Consider the following 14151-nt stretch of genomic DNA (forward strand, 5'->3'; position numbering starts at 1 on the left):
TTAGTATACATTTCAAAACCCTGCAAGAATGTAGGTAATGTAATGAATAATGTAAAATGCATGTGTGTTTTGAAAATACAGGAATAATGGAATAACTGGAAATACTCTAAATCTCTACTTTGGACTTTTAGCGTGTAAGTAGTAATTAATTATTTCCCCTGCCTCGGGGACCCACAAAAAAAACTTTGCCTCGTATTCTCGCGAGATTTTCTGCCCCCTCTGACGCACGAAGCACATTTTTCACCAGCTCACGGCTCACAGTTGTTTCGCAGAGACACACTAAAATGGCGTCGGCTCCTGGTAGGTGCAGAATTTCAATCTTTTGTCTCGATTTTAAGGGATTTCGTTATTGTAATGTGAAGAATTAAGTGAACAATTTCTTTGTATAGATGTCCTGTCGGCGTATAATCTCTTTTTTTAGTTTGTATTTAACTGAACATCGCCACATAGTAAGCGCTGGGCACAAGGCCTAGCTGTGTAGCTCATCGAGTCGCTTCGGTCTCGTCTGCCGGATAGCTTTTTCTTACATACCGTCGTCGATAATGAATGCCAAACTAGCCACTGTCTTAACAATAGCTAGCCGGTGCTTTTTGAAAAATACATTTCTCGGCAATACCTAGCTGCTCCCATTTTGAAACATCGTTTTTCTGCATTAGTTTGGATAGTTAAGTTGCCTAACAACGTGTTTGTGTAATGTGTTGCTAACGTTAGCGGAGCTGCTGCTGGCGAAGCTCGCGCGCAAAGGAGTATGCTGCGTTTGAATATAACGCACACGTTAACAATAGTGTAACTTTCTATTGCATGTTTTTTTTTCTTACAGATTACAGTTCCTACAGTCAGACCAGTGCCCAACAGGGGTAAGCATCTTGAAATATTGTGACTTTGAATCAAATGTAATCTTGAGTGTTGGGATTTCCGGGATATCGTGGTTTTGTTGTGCATTCCAGTCAGGGAGTTTCTATATAGTCAGGGAATTTCAATGCATTTTACAAATGGTCACTTAACATGAATATAATATAACTTGTTTTTAATAAATGTATTACATTAGACGGTGGCTTTTAGTTGTTCTACATTGTGTGGCCACCTCCCCACAGCAAGCCCAGCTGTGGTGAAAACCAGACTGTTTAGCCCCCAGAGCTTTACTGACCTGAAAAACAACATTACAAACTAGGAAGACATAACATTTCCTGTCTGTAGCAGCAAAAAGTCAACCAAGTGAAAAAATATCCTCAGCAGCAACAGGCACTCATGTATTAAGTATTTTTGTGTTTTTACAGGTATGGGTCTTACGCTGCCCAGCCTGCTCAAGGTTATGGACAGTCTGCACAGGTGAGAATTTTAGTTAGTGATTTAGATATGTGGCTCCTTGGGCCTTGCTATGTTAGATTGATTTATTTGATCAAATCAATAAAATGTACATTTCCATTTTTAAGCACATACTGTGCTTACAACACACAAGGAGGTTAAATGAGAGCTGGAACAATATGATTTCAAAGTGATTAGTCCATTTATCTCAAATTGGTATTTACTGCAGGAAATTTGTCATGGTGGTGTGTTATTAGTTAATATTCTAAGAATGTACAGTAGTCTATATGAAAAGGGGGTCAGTGCTCAAGTTAAATGCATGTTTCACTCAATAAAAACCTTTGTGACCCAAGCCCAACTCTAATGGTCAGTAACTCAAAACCTTGTTGAAGTTATGCCTTTCCTTGCCAGCAGCTAAACTATGCCCTTTATCTTTCAGCAGGGTTACAGCCAACAGAGTTATGGGTCATATGCTCAACCTGCTGCCACTGAAGCCAGTTATACCCAGGCAACACCAGCAGCTGGAGGATACACTCAACAGCAACAACAGTATGGATCCTCTTATGGGCAACCAGCATCAGGTCAGTTATTAGATTATGGGATAGCTGAGTCATTACCAGGTTGCTCTGCCTGAAGCCACATGCAAAAGGCTTTTACTGGAGTAGAGGAAAAACTCCATGTTGGACATGAGACAGTATAGGTTTAAAAAAAAAAAAAGGACCTCTTTGGTACACCACCCTCAGTTGACACAGGTGAAAGACAATCCTTGTATATTCACTGGAATAGTTGTATCAGTGCTAACATATTCAGAATCAGTTGTCTTAAAGGACAATTCCAGTGCTTATTTATTTTATTTTATTTTTTACATTTTCCATCCCGTTAATGTTAATTATGACAGTTTTCACATTTGTGTGCCACAATTAAAGATATTTGAAATCAGCTTTGCCAAACCTCTCAGGCTCATTCACTCCCATTCAATTCCAAACGGCACAGAAGATAACTCCCAGGACGTCTAATTAAATTGGTAAAGGTAATGAGAGGCCATCAGTCACGTTTTGCAAAGCTGCATCAGAATGCTAACATCAGGATATAAACTTTTATGTTTTGAAAGAAGTTCTGGTCACCATTTCATTTTGATGCATGCATTCGGAAACACTGAGACGAGACGGGGGGGTGCATCTTACTTCCATTTTCTGCTTCTCTGATTTCCATGTTTTCCTCTCAAAAATAAAAACTTTCAACGTTCTCTGTAGTTATGTTAAGACCTGCCTTCTATCAATCACAACCCATTTAAGCCAACAGACAAATCAAAGCAAGATGCTTCCGCCAGCTATAGTCCATAAAATAAAAAGGAAATTAAAGCTTGATTTTACACAATCAAGGCTTAAAATTGGCTGCCTCTTCTTTACTGGGAGTAACTTGTAAAATATTTAGACTTTGTTTCTGATCTTATTGTTTGCGTTTTCCGCAGCTGGCTATCCTGCTGCCCAGTCCAACACTCATGGATACTCCCAGTCTGCCCAGGGTTATGGGGCCAGTGGGTACGACAGCACTCCTGCTGCTGCTGCCCCAGCTGCCTCCCAGTCCTACGGCTCTCAGCCAGGTTACACTGCCCAGTCCGCCTACCCTGGATATGGCCAGCAGGCTGCTCCCACTACACCCCAGAGGTATGTGCCATTCACTATGGTTAGGCTAGGAACCAAAGAAACAATTTGTGTATAGAACAACATGATACTATAATGGTCTTTTTTTTTGTCTGTCTGTCGTTTGTCTTTCCACCAGTTACAGTGCTAACAGCCAGCCAGCTAGTTACAACCAAAACAGCTATTCCCAGCCAGCAGCATATGGCCAGCAGCAGCCTGGTTACCAGACCCAGCAGGGAGGCTACGGCCAGCAGCAAAGCAGCTACCAGCAGCAGCCCCAACAGCAGCAGCAGCAGGCTCCCCCGTCTGCTTACCCTCCTCAAGCCTCTGGTTCCTATGGGCAGCCTCCGCCCAGCCAGTACGGCCAGCAAAGTGGACCGCCCAGTTACAACCAGTCCAACCATTACAGTAAGTCTTGGTTTTTCAACTTGCATACAGTATTCCTGTCGTGTATTCTCCCTTAATGCAGTCTAATTTTTAAAAATCATTGTAAACATACTCCCTTCATTGTATAGCATAATGATATTGTGTTGTTCCTTTTGAAGATAATTACAGACAGGATGGCCAGGGTGGAAGTTCTGGCTACTCTGGCTCAGATCCTGCAAGGTATCCAGGGGCAGGGGACGGCAGAGGGCCTGGCAGAGATGGCTTTGACCGAGGTGGAATGATGCACCGTGGGCGTGGAGGCATGGGCCGTGGCATGGGGTAAGTCCCTCTCCTCCACACTTAACCTCACTTGTATTTTCACTTACAGGTGCTGTGGCCAGGTAGAGCAGGGCTGAGGCAAGTCCCCACGAAAAATAGTTTGAATAATTCAAGTTGATTTATCAGCAATTTGTACAACTTTATTCTCCCATGATGTTTGAAGCCATGATCAATGGTATAGTAAGTTCCAGCATGGGCACCAAATGTAAATACATTCACCCAGTTTCTCTCAGCCCTGCCTCTGAATTGGCCAAAGGTAAGAAAAAGGTGTGTTCCAATATCAAAGTAAATTTTGAACAAAGCCCTGTGCACATTCATTTTAATGGAACATCTTTTATTACTCAGCACATGATTTGATTATGGACCATTATCAAAAATATTCTTGGTAACTGATATTTAGGGAGTTGCTGATCTCATGATTGGTCTCTGGTTAAAGTGATTGGATAAAATGGAACAATATTGTCTTCTCTAAATTATAATGGCTTTTCTTAGAGAAAGTTCTAACACTGGTATCGGTCACACTATTTCAGCAGCACATTTTAAATCCAAGTACGTCTTACTGTGGTGCATTCACATTTTTGGTAGCTCATGGTTTTAGGGAGGTTGACATTTACGATTGCTATGAGGGTAATGCAATTAGAAGTTGCTTAAATCCTAAGGATTTCATCATCATGGATTTTTTGGAAAACATACAATTTAGTGTGTCCTGCATATCTTTTCAGATGCATGGAGCAGACAATTTAAGGGATTTTAAAACCACAGGCCTCAAACATTTTTTTGTCTATTACAAAGGGATTCTTTATTCTTGCTTAAGTGCAGCCATGTGATGAATATTTGGGTCTCATTTGGATTTAAAAAGAACAATATATTTCCACTTGGTAAATTTGTCACTTGTAAACTATCAAATACATTCATTGGTGTTATCGGTTTGTGATTGATTTTTGCCAGGCTGTCATTGTCAATAATAATTGTTCTTAACTGACCTGCCTGAAGTAATGTCAAAATTAAAACATAACGTAACAAAAATAACAGTCAGATAAGTTAATTAAATGTTACATCAACCATAGTAGAGAGACAATACAAGGTAATAGGTGGTCTCCAGTTTAATGAGATTTTTCTGCTGGCATTAGAATTTGAATCGTTAGTTTAATGTTAGAATTAATTCTTAGAGATGATCAATATTTTCCCTCACCTGAGGCCATTTTACTGAAAGTAGTTGTTGAATCTCTAAACAAATTAAGAGGTATTTCAATATAATTTGTGGTTAATGTTTGAATATCATTCAAGCTGAAATTCAACATCACATTAATCAAAATTCAATAAAAAGGGGAATGCCTTAGGACAGATTGGTTACTGTCAATGTACATTCTCTACTGTTCTCTATAGCCAGAAATGGTTTGACCCAACCTCAAATCAGACCCACTGACGTCCAGCTCCCCTAAGCAGGTATTTAAAAAAGATTGAAGAGGTAGTCATGAGAAAGCCCAGGGGTATTTTTTGATGGATTTGTGTACATTTTCTGGTTCAGATCGGTTACCACTGCTGTAAAACAAAGCTGATTGGAAGATGGAAACTTAAGCAGATGTTGAATCAAGAAATTCAGCCTCCCAGTTGGTTGTAAAATCTTGGTGACACCACAGATTAGTCTTATTTTTCTGTATTTGATTTTGGGAGAGCTTTCATTTTAAATAATTGATCAGTCTTGGGTCAGAACAACAGCAGAATTATGAGCTCCACTAATGCAGGTATTCCCCTTTTTTTAAGAGGTACAGTTCATCAAACGGCGTTTCAAAATTTCTTGTTCAACAGTGTTAACATTTTTAGATAACAGGGTTGTGCATAATTTGTTTTCTTCATTTTTCTGGTGCAGGGAATCTCACACACACACACTTGACATTTCAGTATGGAGTCTCAATAGGTGATACAACAGTGAATATTACATTAAGAGTTATACAAGAAATATTACTATGCATGAATCAAGCAACTTTGCTTTATTATTATTATTATCACTTAAAAAGTAGTGGTAAATGTACAAGTAGCATCTCCACATTTTCAGTTTGGGATTACGTATTTTAGTATGGAACAGGAATATTTTGGGGGTGGGTCACATAATGTCATTTTGTAATGTTCAAGATGTTTGTTTTGTGGTTTGGAATACAAATGTTTGATCACATTCTTTTGAGCACTTTTTAACATGCTTTGTCACATTTATACCGTACAGGTAACAGTGAGAGCCATTTAAAACCATCTATACTCTAAAAAGTATCTGTACTCAGTACAGAGCCGGCAGCTTAAGCAGCAGGAGGGAGCTTAAACAAAGATTCGGGGTCTGCCTTTATTCCAAGAACTGAGGATTGTGTTGTTTTTTTAAAGCATGATGGGTATATCTATCGGCCAAGTCTTTGTTTTTAATTTTTTAACCTTGGTAAACACTGTAACATGGTCAGATAAAATTAGTTGTTTTTTATTTTGGAGTTGATTTATCTTACTAAAACAAATGTACAATTGTTGTTGTGTGTTGTTTTTTTATTTATTTTTTTATTATTATTACATGGTGAATATGATCACCTGATCATCTTGTGAAATTTCAGATGCATTGCATTTGTTAACTTTTGTACATATCTGCTTCAGCCTTAAGTTTTGTTAGAAACCTAATGTTAGTGTGAAGTTGTAGTGTGTAGGCTTGTTTCATGTACTTTTGTACAAATGTTTGGGTTTTTGTTACAGGTAGTATTATGTATGCAATCAATGCATCTGAAATCTTTCTACTTTTGTACAAATGTTTGGGTTTTTGTTACAGGTAGTATTATGTATGCAATCAATGCATCTGAAATCTTTCTACTTTTGTACAAATGTTTGGGTTTTTGTCACATATTTTTCAATGGCAATGAAAATGTGTTAGTCATTAATATACCTCTACTCAACTGTATCCACTACTGAAAACTGTCACTGAAGTTGTAGTCAGCTAGCAAAGAAATGCTGCATAGTTAATAACCCATATCCCCTCAATTGGATTGTATATTTATCGTTTTGGGGAGTTCTTAGTAGCGGTTAGGCTAGTTAGAACTGTGTTCATTACTCCCTCAATCAAGCCACTTGGTTCGAGGCGTGGAAGTGGCTGTAAAAGGGAAATCGCCTTCATATCTCCATTTATTCTCCCATAGCAGCGCTGGAGACAGAGGTGGCTTCAGTAAGCCTGGTGGTAAGTTAACGAGTATTACACTGGTTAGTCCATTCCAAACCTTAAACTTTTTGAGCAAGTACGCTTCGAGTATTGACATATGCTACATTGCGGTATGCAAAATATTTACATGAACACAACATCTGAAAATATAGGGGAATCTTTTTGGATGCCTGAGACCTTTTTTTGTGGGGTACTTGGTATAATTTGTTTTATCAGTCACTGCTTATGGTTTGACAATGAGAGTTTTTGACAGGTTAGTGACAAATTACCACTGGCAACAAACGTGTGTCGGTTCTTATTGCCCTAACAAATCTCATGGACTGAATTTCTGGGTTTTTTGAGGATTTATAACTGGTCTTAGAGGCTTCTCAAATGGCACAAAATTATTTGCAAAAGGGTCTGAGGTATTTTATTTTCCACTATCAATATTTCACTTGAGAGGGAAATGTGGTCTACCATAAGGTGCCATTTTCAACTTTGCAATATGGCTGACAGCGTCTGTAAGGGAATGTCTGGATTATCTTTTTGTAATATTCTCAGGAGTTGTACGCTGGGCTCAAGTAGCACACTGACTTTTCTTTATCTTTTTCTCTCCCCCTCAATGGATGGACTATAGGACCCAGCGAATCAGAGCGTGAAATGGGTGAGTAGATTCATGCTATGTTGGACCTTTTTAATACTCTTAAAAGACCACTTGCTTGCTAACCACTTGTTAGGAAATGGCAAAAGTACAGAATTTGTTTAGTGACGGTTGCATATTTGCTGCAGTTTAATTTATTTTCTTTTTGTTTGTTTCAGGACGCCCTGAAGAGCAGGATGACTCTGAGAACAGCACAATCTACATCACAGGTTTGACTGAGAACGCCACCCTGGAGGAGATGGCTGAATTCTTTAAACACGTTGGACCAATCAGGGTAAGAATAGCTCTTCTCTCTAAATGTTGAGAAATGTGAGAAAAACAAAGGTGGAGACTGTATGTGCTAATAAACTCCTTTTTGTGTCTGAAGATGAACCGCAGATTGGGTCAGCCTGCCATTAACATATACACAGACAAGGATTCGGGTAAGCCCAAGGGAGATGCCACCCTGTCCTATGAGGAGCCCTTCTGTGCCAAAGCAGCAGTGGAGCATTTTGATGGTAGGTTGCATTGACTCAGCTTGGTTTGCAGCAGAACAGAATCCACATTGAAATTTTGAAATATGTCTAGTAGCGCATTCATTCACCTATGAATTGTAATTTGTGCATGCAAGTTTTAAGGGTTTTTTTTTTGTTTTCTTTTTTTAATTAAAGGGAAGGAGTTCCAAAGCCGAAGGCTTAAGGTGTCCATGGCACGCCGTAAGCCCATGATGGGTGGGATGAGAGGCGGCATGCCCATGCGAGATGGCATGATGGGTCGTGGAGGTAAATGTCAACAGTGTGTCTTTGCAAGACTGAATCCCTAAGGGCATGTTCACACTACTCTGCCTTTTTTTGTAGGGAAAGAAATGCTGCCTCAACCGCATTTTGTGCTCATAATGAAAAGTGTTTGTTTCCATAGCCTTTAGCTGCCCCTGACACACAACCATGTGACATGGAGTATGCAGGTTTTCATTCCAACAAAGACTACACCAGGTGATCTCACTGATAAGTTCCCCCTCTGTTTTTGGGTGTACCAATCAGTGAAATCATCTGGTGTAGTCTTTGTTGGAATGTAAATCTTCATACTCTCGGCTCATGGCACATAAGCATCTCTGTTGGCAACTGCCAGCTGCCTACATGCCGTGAAATCTCACCTTTTTGATTATTGTTCAGGTCACAAAAAGCGGCGCACTTGTCTAAAAAGTAGATTTTTTGTCACCGTTAGAAAGCGCTCTGTTCTGCCTAAAAAGTTGCTGTTTATTTCCATCGACCTTATGGCTTCTCCCCAAGAGCCTCAGTGCCAGCAGTTTGAAAAAATAGGAATAATGTGAATACAGCCCTACTACTGAACAGTGCTGTGATTATTGATACGTCAATTGAAATGTAATTGGGGACATACCTCCTTGTCTTATAAGGTATGATGGGCCGTGGAGGAGAGCGTGGGGGTTTTGTCCCACGAGGTGGTCCCCGTGGAATGGGCCGAGGTGGACCTTCAGGAGGCAATATGCAGCAGAGAGCTGGAGACTGGGAGTGTCCTAACCCGTATGTATTGCTCTGTAGTGCCATGTCTGTATCTGATATATCTTCTGTATTAAACATTGTTTTTAATACTTACTAAATTGTTTATAAATGGTTTCAGGGGTTGCGGCAACCAGAACTTTGCCTGGAGGATGGAGTGTAACCAGTGCAAAGCTCCCAAACCAGAAGGTTTAGGAGGCGGCCCTCCATTTCCCCCTGCAGGTATGGACTCCTTCATATATTGTTCAAACAGAAGAGCACTCCCTAGTCACAAGCCATAAACACACTTTGCAGGTGCAAGTGTAGACTAAAATCGAGCGTCGTACTTCTTTCAGGTGGCGACCGAGGTAGAGGTGGTATGGGAATGCGCGGCGGCAGAGGCATGGACCGTGGCGGGCCAGCCGGAGGGCCAGGGGGCCCCGGAGGTTTCCGTGGAGGTTGGGGAGGTGACCGTGGCGGATTCAGAGGAGGGCGAGGTGGAATGGATAGAGGAGGATTCCGTGGGGCTGGGCGGGGAGGACCACCCATGGACCGGATGGGTGGCAGAGGTGGAAGAGGAATGGGCCCACCAGGCAAGATGGATATGAGGTAGGGGAAAGACTCCTCAAGTGGTCCTAACACCTCTATACCAACTGTAAGTAGTTTTATCATAACAGTTACTTTTAGGTAATGTCAGGACTGGAAATCAGGATTACTAACTGGATAATGGTATGCTATAAAGTAGATGGCTTTGGTCCTCCACTCTGATTGGTTGAGACACGTTTGAAGCCATTAAAAAATACCCAGTAAACCCATACCTGTGACTGCATAGCTGTTCATTTAAATATTAATATGAAAACCAAAATCACCACTCACCCTGGTACTTGTGTCGCTCAGCAACCATGTTGTTTAACTACTGTTAAGAAACACTTTTTCTTAGTGGAAGATAAGCATTTTAATTGATTTTAAGAATGAGATTTTACGTTTTCCTTTTTTTTTTTTTTTATGCAATGGTGTATATTCATCGCTATTTTAGAAAAGCTACGTGGTTTATTGATCCATCAGTGGCACTCAAGCCAGCATTGTTAAATATGACTTACAAAGAAATCTGAATATTTGCATGGTAATCTTAAGCAAATGAAATTTAATTAATCCATTTCTTCTCAAATAAAGTTGCTGTCATGATTGTTGACTGTTCTCTTGCTCTTCCCCAGGGACCATCGCCAGGAACGCAGAGACCGACCCTACTGAACTACAACTTCTTGAGTTTTCCTCTTACGGAATTTGATTTTTAAGAAGAAAAGTTTTAATTTATGATTCCATGTATCAATGGTTATAGAACTGCTTTTGAATATCCTGGTGCAGTTTTGTTCAACTCATAAGTGTTTCTAGTTATTATTTTTTTAGTTTGTTACCCTGGGTTATGCTTCATCTTCTCGTCTTGTGCATGTTTTTTTTTCTGCTTTTTTTTTTTTTTTTTTTTTTTTTTTTAATATGCAGATTAGTTTTGACAGTGTATTGTAAAATGCAAGGTTTTTCATTTTTTATTGTAATTGCCTCTCCTTCCCCAAGACTGACGATATGTAATGGCAGATTTGGGAAATAAAATTTACCGATTTGATGGTTTCGAAGTCAAGACTTCAATTTTACAAAATGGGCTAGTAGTCATGGAAGTATTAATGCACACTTTTTCCTCATTAATAAATGATTGGTTTCTACATTCATCTTTTTTAAACTATGCTACTTCAGTCATCATTCAATAGACCAAAAACACTGATTCTATCAACAGTTTTTCCAAAATGAGTTTTTCTTGCCAGCAACAATTTTGTATACATAAGATGTTTTGTAATATATCGTTTTGAATAGTGTATGTGCTCCATAGGGCTGAATTAGAAATATAATTAGTGATTGTAATAGGGGCTTTATTGTCCATCTGGTCAAACCTTTGGAAATTAGTATATTTTGTGGACATATTACGTGGTACATATGTTTGGTAGATTACATTAAACCATAATCATCTCTGGGGAAATCGGCTCACTGCAGCTGTAAATAATAGGGTACAAATGAGAATTGACCAAGGGGAAGAAATTAAGATAATGCAACACAATGATGCCAAAAAATCCATGTATAATGATCAAGTGGGTTTAGGGTTATAATCAGACTGGTAACTGAGCCCATCAATGTCCTCACCAATAAAGTCTAATCTGGTAGCTCAAAGTAAGCCTACAGCGCTCCCATAGAGTCCTTGGCACTGGGCTGCTGCTGAACTATACTTGTGTTCCCAATATAAAGTTGTGCTCTGATGTAATGTGCCATGGGGTGGAGCTTTATGCATATCGCTGTTGTCCTGTGAAAACCATTCCAACTCCAATTTTGGTGATTTTCATGTTCAGTTAAAGGATTACATGCTCCTCTGGGTTGAGAAAATGTCTCCGACCTCTTAGGCTTTATGAAACTAAAAGAAAATCCACAGGATAAAGTAAAAAATGATCAAGTGATCAAGCTAAAACAAGGCTGTTTTCGTAGTTCCTGAAAAGTTGACATTTTGGAGATATAATTTTCACCTGACAGCAATGTAGCACACCAGTGTTTTAGTATCTCCAGAGATGATAGCGGTTGGTTCCCAGGTTGGTCCATCCAGACCACTTGGTCACTTGAGGAGAGTAGTTGGTGATCCACAGTAGTCAGTAGTGCTGTCCGCTTTGCAAAAGCCAGTGCATTCCTCTGCTCTGGTTGACTGATCACTCCCAAAAGTACAAAACTTTTTCTTTCCCCTAGTAGGATAAAGCAAGCCTGATTTGTATTGGATTCAGTATTACGGATGCTGGTATTTGAGCCCTGTACTCGGCTCAGTTGGTCTAGTAAGTGGCCTCAAGGTGGCGCTGTTTACAAGCTGTTTCACAGGCAAGACTGAAAAAGGCTGAATAACTGCTGTAGCTGTCTTCAGGGCTTTACTTTCGAATTAGCCAATGCAACCAAAGACATATCAGTGTTCTGTCGTAAATGCCTTAGTATGTCGGCAATGATGATAAAGTATTCTCTGCCATTTATAAAATGTTTTCAAAATGGATGAAGCTGGCTTAAAGGGGAAACCTTAAAGAATTCATAACGCCGCCAACCACAACAGTGAAATAATTGTGAATATGGGTAACTTATAACCAGATACTAGACAACTGAGACTGAAATGCAGAATGATCTTGCTGATCTGGCATCAGTTCTAAACCATAAAAGATACCTTGTTGCCAGAAAGTCACAGTGACCTTTAACATATTTCCCTTTCCCATCATAACAGCATTACAGGCTCGGGCCTTAGTACTCTGGTTTCTGGCTTTGGGAGAGAATAGTTCATGTTCACAAATTGAATAGAAAATCGAATGGACTGTCCTAGACCATAGGAATAATTTCTTAAATACAGCAGTATTCCCCTTTAAGGCAATCAAGTTGAATGAAGGAATGTTATTAATCACAGATGTCAACACTTGGCATGTTTCATTCAAGCATCTGTTAAACATATGGCTATTAAGGCGTTGTTACAGCCCTTTGATGGTCATCCGTCTCTTGCAAAGTACTTATTTTTATACACCTATAGGGTTGCCACCATAATCCTGCTTAAATTTCTGTTGAACTAATCTGTGACATTGAAGGTTGCATCCTTCGCATTGTCTTCTTTAAAGGTTTGTGTCAGACTTCTCAGCATCTGCTTTGTCGTGGAAGAGGGCAATTGTAAGGCACTCGAAATTAATACAGTATTCTTCATGTCTTTATGTTTCTGTGCTAGTCTGGAAAAAAACATGAAGCTGAATCATATTGACATAGTGAGTAGAGCAATTGCCTTTCACCCAAAGGACCCAGGTTCAGGCCCCAAAAAGTGGCCAGTAGGTCATTTTTTTGTTCATGGAACACCTAACACTGTACATTAGTCTAACTTCACACAGTCTTGGCATTGATGTGCTACCCAAACCTCCTATCTCCTCTGTTTTTTTTCCACTGAAGCCCCTGTAAGTTAAAGCCCCTTCGGGAAACACAGTCACAGCTGACATCTTTAAGTGGTCTCCATTTGCTGTGGCCAGTTGCTCATGTTGGATTAATAGAGTGCTGATTTCTCTCTCTCGCTCTCGTGCTCTCTCTCTCTCCCTCTCCCTCTCTCTCTCTCATACTGACACAGAAAAGCTGATTCATCCAGACCCAGAAAATGATCTCATCGACCCCCACCTTCTCTCTCTCTCTCTCTCTCTCTCTCTCTCTCTCTCTCTCTCTCTCTCTCTCTCTCTGTCTTCCGCCCTCCCTCCCTTCCTCACTCTCTTTCTTAAACAGACACATGCCTCTTTTTAAATGAAAACAAGCCTTCCCCTCTTGGCAGCGGGCCTGCTGAAATTCAAACAATTGCACATTAGAGCAGTTCATGAGCAGCTCCAATAGAGTGGAAGAGTACAAGATTTAAAAGGCTGTTACAGGGAAGGGAAATGACTTGGTGGAAAAGATTCTTTTAAAGCCCCAAACAAGTTGGCCTGAGGTTTTCAAAACCTCCTCATTCCATTGTAACCTGAACTTCAGGTTTATTTTACACAAATGTTGATAAATTATCCAAACATAGGGTAAACAAAGGTTGTAACCTTGTGTTAAGCCCTCAGACCACCAAGAACACTGTCCCAATGATTTCTTCACGTGTTTTGGCTTTGGAAACAATACAGAAGAGAGAGAATTCAACAAATTTTAGACTATTTCCCTGAGTTAACACTGCAAAAGCAACAATACATCTACATATTAATGCTACATACTAAGGCACCACCCTAAAATAGTCTAATTGTCTAGTCTCCCCTGTCTTAGGGGCCCCATCCAGTTTGGGCCGCCCTAAAAGTAGTCCTCCCCTGCACTGTCCCTGGTTGTCTTGTGCGTGACAAAGATCCATTTTTCTATCATGCATACAGTAGCCTAGATCATGCGCTCTTGAATGGGCAACTTTGTCTCACACTTTAAGGCCTGCTTGGGTAGACTGGATAAGGGTGTTTTCATAGTGTCCATCCATATCTCTCTCACTGTCTATCTTCTCATTTTAATCCCTAATGCCCTATTGTCTCAGGCCTGAGTGGCCCTGTCCTCCTACAGGTGTGACATCTTTGTTTTGTGCAATGCCATCTACAAACCGGTAGCCACGCATTCATCGGAATATTGACTTTTCGACAAGGTAGTTAAAACTTC

General features: G+C 40.1%; 1 protein-coding gene across 4 annotated transcripts; it reads left to right on the forward strand.

Annotated features, from left to right (window-relative positions):
- The first annotated feature begins 264 nt into the window (after positions 1-264).
- On the forward strand, positions 265-10647 carry LOC139660235 (RNA-binding protein EWS-like). Of its 4 annotated transcripts, none has more exons than XM_071538327.1 (16): positions 265-300; positions 821-857; positions 1278-1329; positions 1745-1886; positions 2777-2972; positions 3088-3356; positions 3494-3653; positions 6818-6855; positions 7454-7480; positions 7636-7751; positions 7845-7974; positions 8128-8238; positions 8871-8997; positions 9095-9195; positions 9309-9561; positions 10167-10647. In XM_071538327.1, the coding sequence occupies exons 1-16, from the start codon at positions 285-287 to the stop codon at positions 10201-10203; spliced, it is 1812 nt and encodes a 603-aa protein (XP_071394428.1). In that variant the 5' UTR covers positions 265-284; the 3' UTR covers positions 10204-10647. The 4 variants fall into 4 exon arrangements, with proteins under 4 accessions (XP_071394428.1, XP_071394429.1, XP_071394432.1 ...); XM_071538328.1 differs by having other exon boundaries at positions 6821-6855; XM_071538331.1 differs by having other exon boundaries at positions 3094-3356.
- The last annotated feature ends 3504 nt before the right edge of the window (positions 10648-14151 follow it).

This window comes from Centroberyx affinis, unplaced genomic scaffold (assembly GCF_046629955.1).
Source record: "Centroberyx affinis isolate AG114_WGS23_722 - 3 ecotype Tasmania unplaced genomic scaffold, CSIRO-AGI_Caff_v1 ptg003255l_1, whole genome shotgun sequence".
Classification (NCBI taxonomy): Eukaryota; Metazoa; Chordata; class Actinopteri; order Beryciformes; family Berycidae; genus Centroberyx; species Centroberyx affinis.